The sequence below is a fragment of the Notothenia coriiceps genome, unplaced genomic scaffold (assembly GCF_000735185.1).
Source record: "Notothenia coriiceps isolate Sejong01 unplaced genomic scaffold, NC01 NC01_scaffold00019000, whole genome shotgun sequence".
NCBI lineage: Eukaryota > Metazoa > Chordata > Actinopteri > Perciformes > Nototheniidae > Notothenia > Notothenia coriiceps.
The window spans coordinates 1,848,312-1,867,044 of NW_011351701.1; the positions used below are offsets into that span (position 1 = coordinate 1,848,312).

General features: G+C 42.2%; 1 protein-coding gene across 1 annotated transcript in view; it reads left to right on the forward strand.

Annotated features, from left to right (window-relative positions):
• LOC104951649 (uncharacterized) overlaps positions 1-18,223 on the forward strand; it is a 34,792-nt gene extending 16,569 nt beyond the window's left edge. The window contains exons 3-8 of the mRNA XM_010778358.1: positions 6,301-6,463; positions 9,736-9,825; positions 12,424-12,562; positions 12,806-12,939; positions 13,959-14,140; positions 15,365-18,223. Of these exons, the coding sequence (XP_010776660.1) occupies positions 6,301-6,463; positions 9,736-9,825; positions 12,424-12,562; positions 12,806-12,939; positions 13,959-14,140; positions 15,365-16,508 (1,852 nt within the window). The 3' untranslated portion in view covers positions 16,509-18,223. The remainder of the gene's footprint in view (positions 1-6,300; positions 6,464-9,735; positions 9,826-12,423; positions 12,563-12,805; positions 12,940-13,958; positions 14,141-15,364) is intronic.
• Positions 18,224-18,733: the final 510 nt, after the last annotated feature.

The following is an 18,733-nucleotide window of genomic DNA, read 5'->3' on the forward strand; positions in this document are numbered from 1 at the left end:
CCAGCAAATAATGGCCCCTCCTCTCCAGCTTAAACCCCTTTCCCCCTGCAATTCCAATCATATTTAACACATTTACAACATTCACCTCTTAAAGCACATCTGTTTCAATATTGTGTTTGTTTGTGAAAGGTTTTCATTTCAAATGTATCTCTAATTAAACTCAGAATCAGTGAGAGGGGCTTTACAGCAACTAGCAAATAAACTTTACAGTTTAGGAGAACATGCTGTGTACGTTAATTTTGGAGCTCTTGAATCTTGACTGCTGTAAAAATGGAGATTGTGTGAGCACAGCAATAGATGGCTGGTGCTTTATTGTGGCCAGGTGGGTTTCCTGAATGCAACTTTTATTAACCGCCAGCTCCTTGAGAGAGCAACAAGCAATCCTCATCAAAGCAGGAATCCAGGGGAAAACTATTTATAGAGTCACCACGCATACATGCATGCAAGGGATGATGTCTTTTACAGTGATGCAGTGCATCTCAGAGAAGAGTGATTTCATACATATTTTCTATTGGAAATGTATAAGTTGTTACTATTCATTTCACAGTAGGCTGAAAACTACTATAATATACACCAATAATGTAGAAAAGCGTACCCTTTGCATCCTTATTTTTCCTACAAAAGTCCAAGTATGTCCCCAAAATGAAATGTTTTATGTCTCTATTTGATTGAGGCAATTAGATGGAGTTGTAGATAAACATAGAAGCAAATGAGACAAGCTGAAGAGAGTGGAAAGCAGGCCTAACAATGGCGTTTCACCTGCAAGTATACTCCCATTATGTGTGTTTGTTTGTGCGAGCTTCAGAGTTTGTCCACGTGTGTTGCCGTTCTCCCTCCAGGCAGGGTTATATGTGACTCATGCGGGACTGAGTATCCTCAACTCACCCCCGCTGAGCAGACTGAGGGTCAGGTCCTCGGCAATGGCAGGAAATCTGCAGCGTCTTGTTGTCTTCAATTAGAAAATACACTGTTGCCTTCATTTGGGTACAGTCAAATTAAAAGCTTTCCTGCATAACTGGCCCGTCTCACGCAACTCATGCCTGAATGCGGCCTGTGAGTGGAGAGCACATCATTTCAGGCTGAAGCACATTCTCCTTGGGCCTGCATCCAGTTGCATTGTGTTAGTTTTTCTAATTGTCTGTATAAATATTGCACCACGGCCTTATGTTGCAGTTAATTCTCCCGTGGCTTGACAAGGCAGATTTAGGAGTGTTTAGACAGCCTTTTAAGCTCACTCTGCAGCTCACTCTGCATGCTCCTTCAACGGGTTCATCAGAAAAAAACGGTTTTCTCAACCGACAAACATCGTGCTCACATTAAACATGTGCGCCACAATCAGTCATGTTCTCTATTTATAGAAGCAATTAGATTACTTTCATATTATGATCGCTGTAAAACTCCTCCAGCGTTGTGTATGCAAAGAGTGCATGGCGCCTCTTTTATGAAGTCAAGCCACATACAGTAGCAGTACACTGTGGAGCAGTTGCTATACAAGTCTGTTTTGCCCGAGGTCTCATGTGTGGAGACATATCACTCTTTTACAGCATGGTGACGACTTGTGTGTCTGCTTGCCAACCAAAACAGAGAAGTGGAAACAATTGAGTTTACCGCCGATCTATGTGATCTCTTTGCTTTGTCATAATATCACTTCCCCTTTACATCAGTACCAAGGCTGTTGTTTTGTTCTTCTCAAGGTTTCTTTTCTAGAGATAGACTTCCCCTAGCAACTCCACATACACACCCCCTTCAAACATAATCTCTCACTCACGTTTTAATCTCCTCTGAAAGACACATATTTGCGATTCCAAGAAAAGTATTTTTGTACACGTTGTTTTGTTCAAAGGGAATTGCTCTAAATCCCTGCAGTCAATCCCTTGAAATGTAATCTTATATGTCAGAGTGGAAACAAAACAATCTCATCCAAAACAGATCAGAAAGATTATACACCGATTCAACGTTTGTATCAAGGTTTATTGATGATTGTAGTTTAATGCATTCTTTATATATCCACCAACTGGAACAGAGTTAAACAAAAGCTCCTGTTTGTCTTCAAACAAAACTATGAAAGTCCTTTAAACTTTCTTTCAGTGAGTCCCCTTCTCTGCCACATTGCAAAAACAAGAAAAAAGTTGAAATGGTACGAGTTGGATTTGGACAGGCCGAGATCCGGACATTTGATCTGTGGCATAATGAAGTATTAGCTTCCATTACAGCGCAGGCTTAACCTTTTTGCGAAGCACCATTGAGCGCTTGCCAGCAGTCATCAATATTTAACAGCTGTTGCTATTATGAAATTCTTTATGGGCTAATGTGGCTCGCCGGCTTGCACGCAAGGCCTTGGCCAGCCGCCAGCACCCTGTCAGGAGGAAGGGGGGGAGATTGACAGACGGCTCGCTCGCGTGACAACCAGCCCTTGATCAGCCAGCTTCTCTCTCTCTTTCTCTCTCTCCCCCTCTCTCTCTCCCTCTGTGTGTGTGTGTGTGTGTGTGTGTTGGTGCTGCTCTCTCTGCTGTGGATTTCCTGTGCCTGCGGAGAGAGGGAGAGAGAGAGACAGAGAAGAAGAGCGCTGAGGGAAGGGGGCGGGAATAGGCAAAGGAAGTGGCTGTAAGCCAACCCAACCTCAACACACACATATGCACACACACACAGTTTTCTCTACTCACGCAAGCCTTGTGGGAGGGGAGGGGCTGCTGTGCTGCGCAGTGTTCACATGTTCAAGTCCGGAGCCCTATACAAGCCGAACGCACAGCAGAGGATCAGCTGCCAAAAGATGGCAGAACGAGAGCATGGATGTGTCACTCAGGCATTTTAGACATTTAATAGAAAATAAATACATTTCTCCTTTAAGTTTGGATTTTCCATTGATGGAAAAAAAGTCAAGTTTCAAAAGTGTTGCTTGAATAAAACTATGAATGTAGTATCAAAAAAAATGTATATCACAATGCAGTAAAATAGCACTTGCAAGTGTAACAATGACTTATTATAGTATTTTATTAAGTCTTAATGCATAAGACACATTTGACTGTTATATTTGGTCAATGTGGAGCTAATTACAACTCCTTTGTTTATGGTTTGGTAGCTTAGTCTACAACAGTGCTTCATCATTTTGGAGGTTGTCTTGTATTTATTTCCATAAATGACTTGAAACTAGCAGGGTATGAGCGATGACATGTGTAGAAATATTAAAAAGTTAAAGCAGCATAACCACCTGTTTGAATGGATTTGGAGAGTGCATGCAGGTGGAGAGGTCCCGTGCAGCAGCTGGTGTTGTGACTATGAGCAGCCATGTATGAACACTTACCTGTCCCCCCGCTGCACATTGTTCTGGATAGGAGCATGATCTAAAGAATGGGCCTGGAGTATCACCTACCATTCGGTTCAAAACGCATGCTACTCTTGTACTCACGATTTATAAAGCACTCCGAGACATGCAACACTTTTCAGCAGTGCTCTGCAACATAATGTCATGCCATGCCAACTCTATGTCGAATGTACAGGACTGTATTGAAATATTAATTTCTTATCATTTTGTGAGACATTCCTTTGTGTTTGATCTCCATTATCCTCAGAATAAAAGCATGTCGGTGACACTACAGGTCCACAGAGACCCCCCTTTCAGCGCTCTCTCTCCATATGGAGGTTTCTTCTTTTTCTTCACATTTCTCTTTTTTGCCTGTTATCAGTGCAGCGGGAGGAAGTGGCTTTAAAGGAGACAGTGTTAAAAACAGAAGAACACACAGACTGTGCTCTACACAATCCATATGCCCAAGGGCCACCTCACCCCCTAGCGGTTGCACGAATAAACTCCTGATTGATGTGGAATGTGTCCTAAACTCACACTTAGATACACTCACACACTTTTTTTCTCATGTGCTCATTCCTAGTCTCTGACCACAAGCACCAGCGGAAGTTTTGTAAATGAGGGACAACTCTAACAGGAACACTTGATGTAATAATTCAGCCACATAACTTTCCTATCACGTTTAACAAGCAGTCTTTAAGACTTTTCTCCTGTTTTCTATTCAATTCCATCTCAATCCCTTTTGTAATATCAGATTATCTCTTCATTTCAACGACTCAAACTCTACTCATGTCATCACACGCTCCATAGTCCCTCATCCAAGGCAGTGTGCAGATTGAATGACACTCTAGCTTGCTGTTTGGCGGGTGGTCCTAACCTTTCGTGTTCTCAGTGGAAGTGGAAAGACAGACCTGGCCGGCAGAAGGAGCTAGACACTTTCAGCCTCACCCATTGGCAGCATCTACATCCCGCTTCTTGTCACTTTTTACCTAACACCCTGTCTTTACGCAGAGCACATAAACGCCTCACCATTACCTACTCTGTTTTCCTTTATGGACCAGAGAGAGACGGAGAAAATAGAGGCAAAGAAAAGCAAACCCGAAGACACGAGCGGGGATGAATAAAGGCCGTACTGTCGGCAGGGGAAGTGCCGATAATTAATCATCCCGTCTGTTTGTCTTTCCTGACGCTGCGTCCTCTCCAAAAGCTGCCGTAAGAGAGAAAACAAAAATACATGAGGCGTTGAAGGAGGAAAATAAAGAGGCTTATTAGCCTCATTTCCCTCTGCATTAGTTTCCACCGGTTGGATGATATTGCAGTAATGGAAGAGAATGGTTGTGTGTGTGTGTGGCTGTCTGAGTCTGTTTATTTGTGTGTGTTTGCACCTAGCGGAGGTGATGACAAAATACTTAACGTTATGATTGGCCTTCATGAGTTTACTAAGCTGCCTGTCAGTGTAGTCATCAACCCGTGCCCTGATTTTAAGCAGAGGAACACAGCCTTTATTTTCGCTCATAAAACGGATGTAGCTACTGCTGAAAAAAAGTGATTAAAAAGTTAATCCAGAGGAAATGTATGGATGGGAAATTAAACGGGGGCATCGCGTGATTCGGAGTGGATTCAAGAGAAGGGGAACTCTTTCAGCATCACAAAATCGTGGCTTGCGATGCCGATTGAAACAAAGAAAGGGCGGAGATATGAGGAAGAGGAGGAGGGTAGATGAAGAGTTGATGGGGGGGAGGGATGGACCAGGGGATAGGAGATGGTAGAAGGTTAAAGGGGGAGGTAGGGGAAGCCGTAATGGGGTTATCCGATGGGGGTGGGGACTATACGAAGCATCGGAAGATACATGCATACATACTTAGATAGTTTTTCGTAATGAGGCAGTGGTGTGTGTGTTGCGTGACTAATCTCTGCCTGCTACAATGAGTGATGGAGAAAAAAGGGCTGATCTCTGGTAGTGAGCCACATGCCCTCTGACAGCACACTCGTAAGAGAAACACGCAAACATGCATCCAACACGCAACGCACACGTCACCGATGCACATGTGACAGTTCTGCACGCCACAGTCGTGTAGGCTAATTGCATGTGTACACACTCTGGCATGATAGTAGGTAGTAGTGCTTACTCTGCACGGAAAGAGCACAGCATATGTAAAGTAATAGATGGAGCGTGACTTACTCTACTTTGCGGTATTTTTATAACTTTAGTGGATATTTCTTATGTTTTCAATATCAGATGGCACAATAGAGCAGGTGGGCTGTGAATTGTGGTGCGGTGTGCAAAGATACAATTCTTCATTAGAATAGTAAAATTAAGTAATCTTCATCTAGCGTTTAAGGACTCTTTAGAGGACCCTTCTTTGAAATTCAAAGAAGAATGTTCCTTTTGTTCTGGACTGCTCCACAAAGAGGTCAGACGCAGCTCAAAAAGTTGGACCTAGAAAGCTTTCACTGTTTTGCGGATGAAGCCCATCTTAACAGCATTATATTTATTTGTGCAGACCCTTTTTTCACTTTGAATAAGTCCATTTTAACATTTCAAAAATCATCCCAAAACGCACCAAAATCCTGTGCTCTACCTCACCCTCTTAGAGAGCTTTACATGTGCGTGTTGCTATATCGTGTGGGGAGAATCCTGTAAAGTCGTGAAATCCTCTAATGTTTGGTCTTGTTAGACGGCCCCAGCTCACAGACTAATACCTGGTGTTACCGTAAATGTGTCGGCCACATGTCCGAGTGCCGGTCCAATTCTCTTACTGCCATATCATAAAGGTTAAGGGAGAATTGACGAGCGTACGTTTGGACATTGTTATCATACTCAACTTTCCTGTGTTGACAGGAGTCTGTATTAGGTGTGCTTGATATAACTTCCCAGCATATATCAGCACATATCCCTGCTTGTATAAGGCTAATAAAAACAGTTTATGTTTGTGGCTGCTCTTTTATTTGCACTGACTGAAAAACTGATTGCGGTTCATTGTTTCGACATAAACAAGTCACTCTATAAGCCAATTGACCGGTTTATTTTATTCTTTTATAGGGAACAATGAGAAGCCCTCCAGGAAGCAAAGTATCAGCACAGCGTCCTCTAACCCTGAACCCAGGAAAGACAGCACTCTACCGGGCACCACCATCCATGAAAGCAGCCTCCTCCTGGAAGTAAGAAACCACATGGCTTTTGTCTTTGTGTGTGCAATTCTGTGAAGAAAAAGTGTCTGCCTTTTTAAAGCAAATGAGTACATTAGAACCATAGTGCTAGTGATATGATTAACGTCGCCTTTCGAAGATATTTTCGATCTTTTGTATACACACCAATCAGGAGACCAATTGTGTCTGAGTGTGAGTAAGTGAGGGTGAATTGTCATCGAGGAGGAGGAAAGGTTTTATTTGAATACGTGTGCGCCCTTTGCCCTGACCTCCTTTGCGGAGCTGTGGTGTTGCGTGACACCAGGGTGAGACGGGAGTGTCAGAGCTGATGGAGGAGGTGGGGACTCACACATGCTGCCGGCTTGAGCTGTGTGTGTGTGTGTGTGTGTGTGTGTGTGTGTGTGTGTGTGTGTGTGTGTGTGTGTGTGTGTGTGTGTGTGTGTGTGGTAGGATTGCATGTATTTGTATGTGCGAGTTATAGTGTTTGTGTGGGCAAGTGTTGACCAATAGGAATGTTCAACATACCATACATTGTATCATTTATTGTATATATTTAAAGTACAGTATAAATATATTTAAATGAAGAGATTTAAACTCCAAAGACCTGCGGATTAAAAAAACTTTTTTTATGAAAAAGTTAAAACACCATGAATTTACAACAAATATGGATTATTTAAATGCTTGGTTAAAGTGCCTTAGATGGTGTGTCAACAAAAGAATAATAAAACATTTTTGAATACTGACTAGTACAGATGGGAGACCTGATGTAGTCAATCACTTGACCAAAGCCCTGGACTTACCAACTGATAGGAAGACTCACTGTAATGTATTTCTAATGTGTGAGTGTGGCTTCCCTCATTGGCTGATATCCAACTTTCATAAATATCATTCAAAATATCCGTACCCATATTATTCTAACCTCAGTCAGTGTGTGTAGGATGTGAGTGTGTTCCTGGTTGCAGAGGGTCTCCATGTTTGTCATGACCCCATCATCTCTGCTTTCATCTCCCTCTGACAGCCAGAAACAATGAGACAAGCCCCCCCCCCCGAATCCAAACTCTCCTCTCACTTGCTTCCAAATCTAGCGAACCAATATTTTATTTTAGGCTCTGCGTGCAAAGCACCTCTTAAGATGTTTAAGTCAAAGCTTCTGTCTCGTAGGGGCGGTTATGGGAGCCGGGGGTGTAGTGGATGCAGATATGTGGCAGAGCAGGCCAGCACAAGGTGCCTGTTTCCATTACCTAAAGGCTTCAGTATGCAGGAAAGACAGGGAAATATGTATCGGAAAACACACAAAAACAGTTTGCAGCCAATATTAATATAATATATATATATATGTCATGGTTTTATGCCTAGTTGTTATATAAAGGAAAGAAATATAGTTGATAGACATTTTGCCTGTCCTATTCCAAACTAAAAGATCCCATTATAGTTTTGGACAAGTCCAAAATAAATCCACTGTATTCATCTATAATATAATTGCTGAGATTTTCAATTTTGAAAGCCATTACAATAATCATCCTACAAAATATAGTTTTTGCCTTAACACACTTTTTTAGGTCTCAAGTCCAAGGCTTTTTCGTTCCAGAAGAATACAAATGTCAAAGAAATTGGGTTGCAGACATTTACTGTGACATTTCAGTGGCTTTGTAGAGCAAAGGATAAAGGTGAACTCTCTGAAAAAACCTAAATAAACTCAACATGTAAATGTTGGCCTTTGTTTATGTCCTTGTTGGACCGAATCATTTTTAAGGCCTTTTTTAGTCCATTATTTGGACTGAGTCATTTAAAAAAGCTTTTTCATATTCCCCACGTTGACATGTTGGATTAAGACATAAAGCAGTGTTTTCATAAAAATATTGATTTTCCAAAACATTCTGTTACCAGATGTTTGTAAAGCCCCAACTGACTAATATATTGAGAATATTGGAGACTACATTAATCTATGTTGATAACTCATGTCCATTTCAAAAGCTTCAGAGCCGTCCAAAAGGTGCTGCATGTCTTTTGTTGCCTAAGACTGTTTATTTCTGAGGGCTTACGGCAGAAAGCTGTGTGTCTGTGGGGGGTCGCCCTCCACATGGATGTCACGAACATGTGGCAGTTGAACTTGTCAAACAACATCAGTATCTACACTGCCCAAGAACCTGAGTCATCTTCCCCTCTCCTGCCCATCCACATATTGTCATATCGTAGTCCAGTTGCTTTGTCACAGTATGACTCGAGCTCCTCTGGGAAATATCGCTGTGCTCACAGGTATCAGAATGTATTATACAGTTCGGACGGAGCATGTGCAGAGAGCATTACACTGCTAGCTAAAGCAATCAGATCAATGTTCGGAGGGTATGAGTGTGAATTTAGACGCCACGGGGATATACACCACACAAACACACACCCACGCGAGGGAAAGACCTGCATAGTCTCGCAGTAAAATAGAGATGACAGACTCTGGCAGCAGCAGTCACGCAAGTCAAGTAGTCTTGCAGTTGTCACGCTATCACAGCTGTGCACATACACACATGCTCACACACACACACACACACACACACACACACACACACACACACACACACACACACACACACACACAGACAGAAAGACCTCTCCCCCTTCGTCCACCTCTCCCTTTCCTTTCTTTTTTCACACTTTAACCACAATCTCCAGCTGTCCATCACTCCTTATTTGACTGAAGCGAGTTATGTTATTTATTGAAATGTTCTTTTTAATCAACACTTGTTTCCGTTAGCCGTGTCGGCCAAACACATTTTCCCCCTTGTGTGTACGTGTGTGTGAAAAGAGGGAAAGTGGGAAAGCGGTCTGGAGTTTTGCTGCTTTTAATCAAAGTGTTTGGGATCACAAATCAAAGGATGTTACCAGTCAAACAGACTTAATAATCAAAGTTGCGATCTTATGAAATGTATACATTTAAAGGCGAATACATTGGTGTGTATTTTATCCTCAAGTTAATACCGTAAATCTAAATACCAACAGAAAATATTTTTTAAAAAAGCCTTTAAAAACAATATTTTGCATTACAAATCTGCCAGCTTTATTTTTCACACTTGGAGAAAAACAGCAATAACTGTTGTCAGTTGAGTCTTAAATAAAAAAAATATTGGACTTGTTGCAGTGTGTCACGGCCCGCTGCAATCATGCTCTCTAGAGTCAGCTTTGCAAAAACTGCACCGATTAAAACAACTGTTGGTTGTGTTTGTTTACTGCATGAATTGCTCTGAGTCACCACTTATTCCTCTCTCTCTCTCTCTCTCTCTCTGTGTGTGTAGTCTCTTACAGGCTTTGCCTTGGTGGTGAGCAGTGATGGGATGGTATTTTACGCCTCTTCAACCATCGTGGACTATCTGGGATTTCATCAGGTAAGTCTCATTCATATTTTAGATGCTGTATAATGAAGGTTTGATATACTCTGAACATATCAGCATTCAGACTCGTAAACAGTGTCCTCTTCCAACAAAACAAATCCTCTGTTTTCAGTTCCTCGCTTATTACTCAACTGTTCACATTACAAGCACACATTTTCAGTCGATAAATGGACTCCTGCCTTAGGTCAAGGTAAGCTGAATCCATAAAACTATTTCAGGAATTTAGACATCTCACAAGAAACAATATGTTTGCTATTTGCCAAGATGAGAAGATTGATAATGCTCACAAGAAGTGGAAAGAACAGCTAATCTGGCTCTGTTCAACTGCAACAAAATCCATCTACTAGCATCTCTAAAGTCCCCTAGCTCCGGGAGATTAGTGTCCCTGCAAAGACAAAATCTGGCACGTACTGTAACCATACAACAATTGTGTTTTTATACGGATTAAACCCATTAGACATAAAAAACGAGTTCATTAGTGAGCTTTAGAGATGCTAGTATATGTGAATTGTGTTACCTTTGGAGATGTAGCCCCTTGTTTCTGGTCTTTATGCTAAGCTAAGCTAACCAGGTCTACATATTTACAATACAGACGTGAGAGTGGTATTTATCTTCCCAGATGACTCTTGGCAAGAAAAACAAACAAGCTCATTTCCCAAATTGTTGAGCTAAAAGACATTTTTAATCAAACAGATCATCACCGTATCACTCAACAAGTTGCACCTCCAACCAATCTATTATTTTCCATCCATCTCTTTCTATTTTCTTTTCTTTCATCCTACGGCTAACGATATAGAGTAAAAGTATCTCTTTCAGTCTGCTGCCTCATAATTCTCAATCTAGAGGGCTCGCTAACAGCTAAGAGGCCACAGGAAGGTGAAGAACTCTGCTTCACCCTGAGTTACACACTGTGTGTGTGTGTGTGTGTGTGTGTGTGTGTGTGTGTGTGTGTGTGTGTGTGTGTGTGTGTGTGTGTGTGTGTGTGTGTGTGTGTGTGTGTGTACAAACAGTAGAGACAGACAAAGGAAATTAAACTGTAAGGTGCATGGAATATTTGTATTTGAAAGAACAATGTTCGATTCGTAACACTCCACAAAACGCTCAAATGGTGAAGATAAACAGTATATACCATGTTCAGCACGTTAGTTATTTTTTTTTTTCAAAAACATATTTAAAAGGCCTAACATAGGCGAAAGATTAAAATGATCCCAGCATGCAAAGCAGCCAATGTTATGTAATCATGTGACATTTGATCTCCAGTGGCAGAAAATCACTGCTTATCTATACGCAAATTCAAATGATGTAATTGTTCGTACCAGTCAGTGCTGTCGATACTGAGAACTATAGACTAAAATACAGAGGATTTTCATTACATAGCACTCTAAATGAGGAACTTAAGAAAGAATGTGAAGTTAAAATGTGTCCTGAATCATCATGTTATATTTCAGTGCCACCAAAACATTGCTTTAGCTGTGCCACATGTTCAATTCTTGCAAAATAAGCTATTGGCTCTTTTTAAGTCACATTCTTTGCCTCCAACATGTCACATCATTTGGAACCCACAATTGCAGTCAGAACAACACTTATCCCTAATATACCACAGGAAAAAGAACAAAAGAAAACGCTTCACTAAGTAGCACCACAAGAAAGCTCTGGAGAAGAGCAGAAGACCTCCACTGGCCTTTCATCCCATTTGTTACTGGGGCAGTTAGCCTTTGAAGGATCACACAAATATCACTTATTCTCTTTTTCCCCCTCTTCCTTTGCTCTCTGTGTTTTTTATGGGAAACATAAACAATAGTCACTCGATCCGTCTGCCTGACTGCCGGTAGGGAACCAAACCACAGGACGAAGCGCCCGCCGAAGACGGTGGGAACAGATTGTGTTTTCAGAGGCAGGCGATCAAAAACCCTCGCGTGCCACCAGTGTGGAAATTATGGAGAGAGTGCCGGGAGGAGGGAGAGAGGGAGAGAGGGAAGGGGAGAAGGTTGAACATTTTAGTGAGGAATCTGTCATGGAATGACAGAAAGCAAAGCTATTGCTGGAAAAGAAAGCGAGGGATGACTAGAGTGGGCTGGAACCCGGCTCATTTTGTGTGTGTGTGTGTGTGTGTGTGTGTGTGTGTGGATGGGGAGGGCAAACTGGGCTGGACTGCTGTTCAGGAGCCGGTGTCACGCGATGTTTGACAAACACAGCTGCCCTCTTTGGCCCTTCAGCAGCCCTTAGTCTGTTACTGCACTGAGGAAAGGCTCCTGTGAAGAATTTTATAAGTGTGTATGTATGTTTCTGCAAACTTCAGTGACTTGTGTGTACAGTATGGTCCTTATGTGTGTACCGGGGGGAAATAAGCATGCTTCCTTGGAATCCTGAAGCAGCAACAACAAGAATCCCCTCTCCAAACTGGAGCTACCAGCTCCACTTATGGCAGCAAAACACAGTGGTTTAGAGTCAGTCTGCGGACATTGCTGCGAACCTGCTATCTCATGTTTCTTAAGCCTTGTGGAAGAAAACAGGAGTCCAACACTTAAATAAATGCCTGATTCTCATAGCGTACACATTTCCATACTGAAATCCATTACCTTTTCTCCACAGACTGACGTGATGCACCAGAATGTGTTTGACTACATTCACATAGACGATCGCCAGGAGTTCAAACGCCAGCTCCACTGGGCCATGTGCCCTCCACAGGGGTCACAGGCACACCAGGACCACCAGCAGGCTGCAGGGAATGGTGGGTAGCTCACTGTGAAGGGAAGAACACATACAAACTGTTGCTTAGGTGTGGATTTGGTGGTGATCCTGTCATTCTTTGTCATATATTTACCTATGAGGCATATCACAGTATGTCCTCTGGGAAGTGATTCACACACTGCCATAAATCATTAGTTAAATGTGAAAGTAGATGCAGCTTTTATATGTATATTTACTTCCCTTAAGATTAAAATCTCCTCCATCTTTCTCTATTCCCATCCAGGTGAGGAGTTTGTAGTGAGCAGCATCTTCCATTCTCCGGAGGCCGGGGGGATTCCTCCCGAGCTCTCCTGCTTTCTCAACAGATGCTTCCTTGCCAGAGTCCGATGCCTCTTGGACAGCACCTCTGGATTCTTGGTGAGTTGTCTGAACAGTGCAATTTCTGTTTTCAATGCACTAAAGTTTGCACAGAAAAGTGCTGAATACGCAATATAAATTAAGCTTGGAGTAAATGTTGCCCACGTTCTGGGAAAAGACCCAGGCCTATAAAAAAAATGATGACCCCTTTGGTACGGCAACACTTTTAATGCAGTGTGTACAGTTGTAGTTGTGTTGCAAGGCATTATGAGGTAATTGCGAGCCTGGACACAGCAGAATAGAAGCCTGGTTTATCCCTCGTGGCTGTTACTAGAGTGGTTTGGAGAACAACAGTGGAAAAGCTAAGGGCCCTGATGACAGAGCAATAAGAGTTTGGACCATTTCATCAGGGTCATTATGTTCACTGTCATCAAGTCCGCTCTGGCTGCAATGACATTGGCTGCACAACAGAAACTGTACATGGCAGTTTTATACTGGAAGCACAAACTGGTGAGGCCAGTCAGCATAATGCAGTAAAGACCAACACATTGGAATGCAAAGTCCTCATTCTGCTCGTAAAATATTTCAACAACAAGTGAAATTCCCCAAAATCTTAACCATGCTTTGGTCCTATAGTAAATGTTAACAATGCTAAAAAAATAAAGTAAGATCTCAGACCTGGTTAGCTATATCCAAATATCTGCTAAAAAGATAGATTTTCTGCTAAACATAAGCATGATAGCCTTGGAACTGTTGATATGTTAGCATGCTAATCTTAGCATTTAGCTCAAGGCACCGCTGTGCATACTCAAAATACCTTTATCCTTATCATTAAATAGACACAGTTTAGTGTGTTTCAGGAGGCACATTTACACTATCTAATGGTTACCAAAATAAAATGTAAAAAAGACTGTTTGAATACAAAAGAAGTAGAATGTAACTTTCTAGGACTTGTAATGTTCTATGTTAATCTAGGAGTGGACATGCACAGAGAGATTTAATGTCAGGCTTTCAAAGAGCATTGGATGTAAATATAATAGGAATGTACTGATTGGATATCCAATTTTCTTTTCTCACAGACTGTGCAGTTCCAGGGACGTTTGAAGTTCCTCAACGGTCAGAAAAAGAAGTCCGGCTCCGGGGCTCTGCTGCCCCCCCAGCTGGCTCTATTCTGCATAGGTGTACCCCTCCTACTGCCCTCCATCACCGAGATGAAAATGAAGAACATGTTAATGCGGGGAAAGAACAAAGGAGGAGTTGGGTAAGAGACCTTATACTTGAGCAACATCTCACAACTTTAGTAAAAGTTGTGAGATGTACTGTACAGTGTCCTAGTGTTATGGGGGTGCTATAGTGTAATTAAAGGTCAAGTTTTCTTTTTTTTCACAAACTTGAGGTTTGATGCATCTTGGCAACGTGTTATCTCTTCTGGAGATTTCACTGAATTGCCTCATGGAGTAAAGGTCAGACCTTGAAAGGCCACAGCAACTAAACTGGCAACAAAGTAAAGTTAAATGTTACACAACGATTCAGCTATAGAATAAAGTAGTGACCTAAGTAGTAGCCTAGACTAAGATCCATGAGGCAATGGTACACAAAAAAGTAGAAAAAAACACATGGGCATCCGTCCATGTATTATTGTTTATTATATATACCAGTTTATTGCCCAGCAACAGCCTTATGAACACCCAAAGCATTTACCCTTAGACTCAGTTACCAACTCAAACATTAGCTCTCTCCTCACCCAGCAGCGTCTCACAGCAAACCAAATAGATGCTAGACGCCTTACCTGTGGCCAATTAGGAGCAAATGCATGCATCTGCTTGGAAAGGGCCCTCTGTGCTTCATGCATCATTAACAACATTGGGAGGCTGACAGGCCAAGAGTTGAGCTGTATTCAGAGAGCAGAGCCCGACCACCCCCTCTGCTGTTCAATCCCTCAAAACATCATCCAGCTTTCTTTAGAAAAATACCAATTACTTATAAGTGGACAGCATGTTGGTTAGCATGTTGGCCATTACGTTTAATGGCTTGGAGTCTTCTCGTCCTTTAAGGGAAAAGTACTGCAGGTCAGCTTAAACAAAGAACACTTTCTCATGTAATGCAATGTGCAATAGTTGAAGGCAAATGCTGCATTGTTTTGCTTATAAACTAGAGTGTGGGTCATCATTGATCCTCGGGTTATGGTTGTTGACTCTGTTCTCAATTTTCACATGAGATGTATCCTGGAAAAGATGAGTCACTTTTGGAATGATTCTCTCATGAACCAAACCTAGACATTTGGGCTGTGAGTCATTACTCAATCAGCAGAAAAAGACACTCAGTTTATGGACATTCCCAAACGGGTATCTGAGCAGACCAATTATATTTCAGGAGACCACCTCTTTATCAAGGACTACAACAACTTTGTATAATCTAATCTGATTGGTTTGCCTTTTTATTTTGTGATTTTTAATCTCTTACGCCTTTTCTCATGCCCTCACAGTGAGCCTGGAGACCCCCTGCGGAGGCACTCTTTCAGTGGAGGAATGGGTGACATAGCAGACCCTCTCCTCCTGTCCTGTCCCACTCCTGGTGGAACCCAGCGGGGTCAGCACACTCCTTGGACCCCGCTCTCCAAAGACAACCTCAAGTACCGCGCTGATGGTTACTACAACCAGGATGAGCCCCTCAACTACTGCAAGTCCACCATGGCTCCCCATAAAGGGGTCAGCCCGGGCCTTGGCGGGGGCTGGCCTCTGCGGCCGAACTCCGGCCCCCTCAGATCGGGCCAGGGTGTCGGCTACATCCCCTCTAACCGCATGAACAAGGCCGGGCAGTATGGGAAGCCATATCGTCTTTCCCCAAACTGCCACAGCGGCAGAAATGGCGAGGTGTTTGTGTCCAAGCTCTACGGGAACGTACAGATCCCCTCGGACCCAGATGCCTACTGCGTGGATCTGGTGAAGAACGAGAACGGCTACGGGGATTGCTACGACGGCCATATGATGCCCGAGATGCAACCTATCAAGATAGAGCACGACTCTGACTCAGAGAACGGCTGCGATGCCTACGGGCAACCCTGGGGGTGCCGCGACCCGGAAGCCATCGACCGCCGCTATGGTAACGGGGTGTACGACCAGAACGCCCATCTCAAAACAGAAGCGGAATATTACGATCCACAGTACTCGCCTTGTCAGCGAGGGAAAGCGGGAATCAGCCCGCCGTACAACAACGGCAACTATCAGAACTATGCAATGAACAACGGCGGGAACGCAACCGCACGTCTGTTGAAATGTGACAAAGACATGGGCAATAACAACGACAACAACCAGTTCAGTCCTCAGAGACTCTCTCACTCAAACTCTGTATGCAGCAACCAATCCATCAACCTCATGGACACACACGTCTACCCACAGGACCCTCACAAGGCCTACATGCACCCGGACTACAACAAGCATGGCAATTACGAGTTCAAAGGTCACGGCATCGTACACTCCATCAAGCGGGAGCCCATGGACTCCCCCCCGTGGTCTGAGAGCACTCACGACATCAGCCAGTCCATGATGATGGTCGGTCAGAGGAACGTTATGCCATGTGTGATGAGCACAGGCCACCACAAGTCCAGTCCTTACATTTATATGCCATAAAAGTGTAAACACAGAAGATAATCTCACACACATACACTCAGCGTGCATCAAAGTTCTTTGTATGGCGCCACGCGCACCAGCATAACATTAGGATTCCCAGGATGTCAACATTACGACGATCTCTCTGCTGAAGAGGTCACAATCAAGGCTCAGGTTCTAGCGTCAGTGTTGTGACAATCAAAAATAATACTTTAAATCCACTTTATGGATAGATTATTTTGTTTGTAAGGAATACATTTTTGTTGTCGGCTCCTAGCACTTTTGCAGTTTAGTGACAGTGAGACGAATTATGTCTAGAAACACAATTTCATTTTTGTTTTATGTGTTGTGAACACCTGGTTTATGTGGGAGAAACAAAGATTTTGTTGTAAAAAGAGACTTTGTACACAGGAGATGACTTACTGCCGGGTTCATCAGGTGGGGGGGGGGGGGGGGGACTGATAATGAGAGCATAATTAGTTATAGTTATTTAGGATAATCTGCCCTGATGGAGGTTTTTTGCATGTTTTAGTGCTTTAACTATAAATCGTCTACCTTTTTCATTACTGCCCTTAGTGATGTATGAGTGGAATCTAGTGGTTTCTTTGCATTTCAGACTTGTGTTAAATGCACTTTCAGAGTTTTTAAACAATGTTGCATACATTTTTTCAATGCACGACACAACAAAGTTCACATTATCTTTGTTCACTCAAAATGTGTGCCCTGAATCACATTTTTCTTGAGCATAGTATGCAATGCTAATGCTTTTGTCAGAGAATGCCCAAAAACACCATGAAGGACAGTTTAAAAAATGGCAGAACACGTGTGCAATTTGTAGTTAATGGACCAAAACCTGTGAAACTATTGGCTTTAGTCACCACATCGGATTATTAAACTAAATGCTGATTTCACAAATGAAGGCATACATACATTTGAAGAAAAAAAAACTGAACATCAGCTGTGGTTCTGACCCCCGGTGGAAGACATCCCCACACTAGAATTACCCTTTAAACGATGGACCTAAGAAAATACGACGACTATCATTATCAGTTGAAGTGTTCGTTTGAGTTGAAGGGAAAAAAAAGACTATCTATTGTTAAAACATTCTTTAATGCACACAATAATGTTATCCTTTTTAAGTCGTGCAACCCCTGTCGGACATACAAGTGATCATTAATGTTGTACAGTTTGGATTAGTGTTTACGCCAGGATCAGCATTTCAGCATATACACTTTCCGTGTTGTCTTTTGAGTCCGAAAAGGCGTCATCTTCACAATCAATATTTTTGCACAAATGAATTCAAAGCACCAAAATTGATTCAATGTTAAAGTCTCAGTTCTGTTAAGCTACTGTTGTAGTTTCTAAGTTGCACTACTGGGAGTAGTTCAGTTGAAGTCCCGCCTACCCAGACAAGTTTTTGAGTCGACACGCACAACGTTACATGGTGTCACTGTTTTTGAAATTGTCTTTTTCTCTTTGTGTGTGTGCTCATTTCAATAAATGGTTTGATGATTCGTATTTATTGTAAGAGGAAAACGTGTATAATTTAAAATCTGCAGTTTTGAAGGCTTTTCTGTTACACTAAGGTAATTAAATATGGCTTTTATTTTCTTGCTATCTTTTTGATAATTGTTCAGAAGACTGTCATACTTGTCTCATGGAGGAGGTAGCTGCAAGGTAGCGAACACAGTGTAAATATGCAGTGTCTTCCAATGTTTCTACGTGTTTTTTGCAAATGGGACTTATCTATTAAAATACTTTTTCTTTAAATGGAAATATGGAGTGAAGTGTGTTTTTTTTGGACATTAGACAGATAATAAAGAGAGCAACAAATGAATGCTAGCTTGATGGATAACACAAGCATGCCACATTTGATGGTATTCTGGAATACCAAAAATACTTTTACAGAGTAATCAGATTACACACAGTTGATTAGAATATCACTATTACACCGATTTGAAATGGAAGATGAGTGGAAGTTAACGGCAACTCAGCTTTGTGAAAGGAACTGTACTTTGCAAAACAATGTCATAGTAAGTAGGCCTACCAAAAGTAAATAAAAATGTCATATTAAAATAATAGAGCTAAAAAATGCTTTACAGAATGAAAGATCGCCTAATTCTATTGTTCCGTTAACGTCCCCGCCTCTTTAGTATCTTCTGAATTTTTCACGTACCTCGAATGTGGTCTCATCCTTCAGATTTGTGTCCCTATTAATAATAAATACTCAGCAGAACAGGATACAG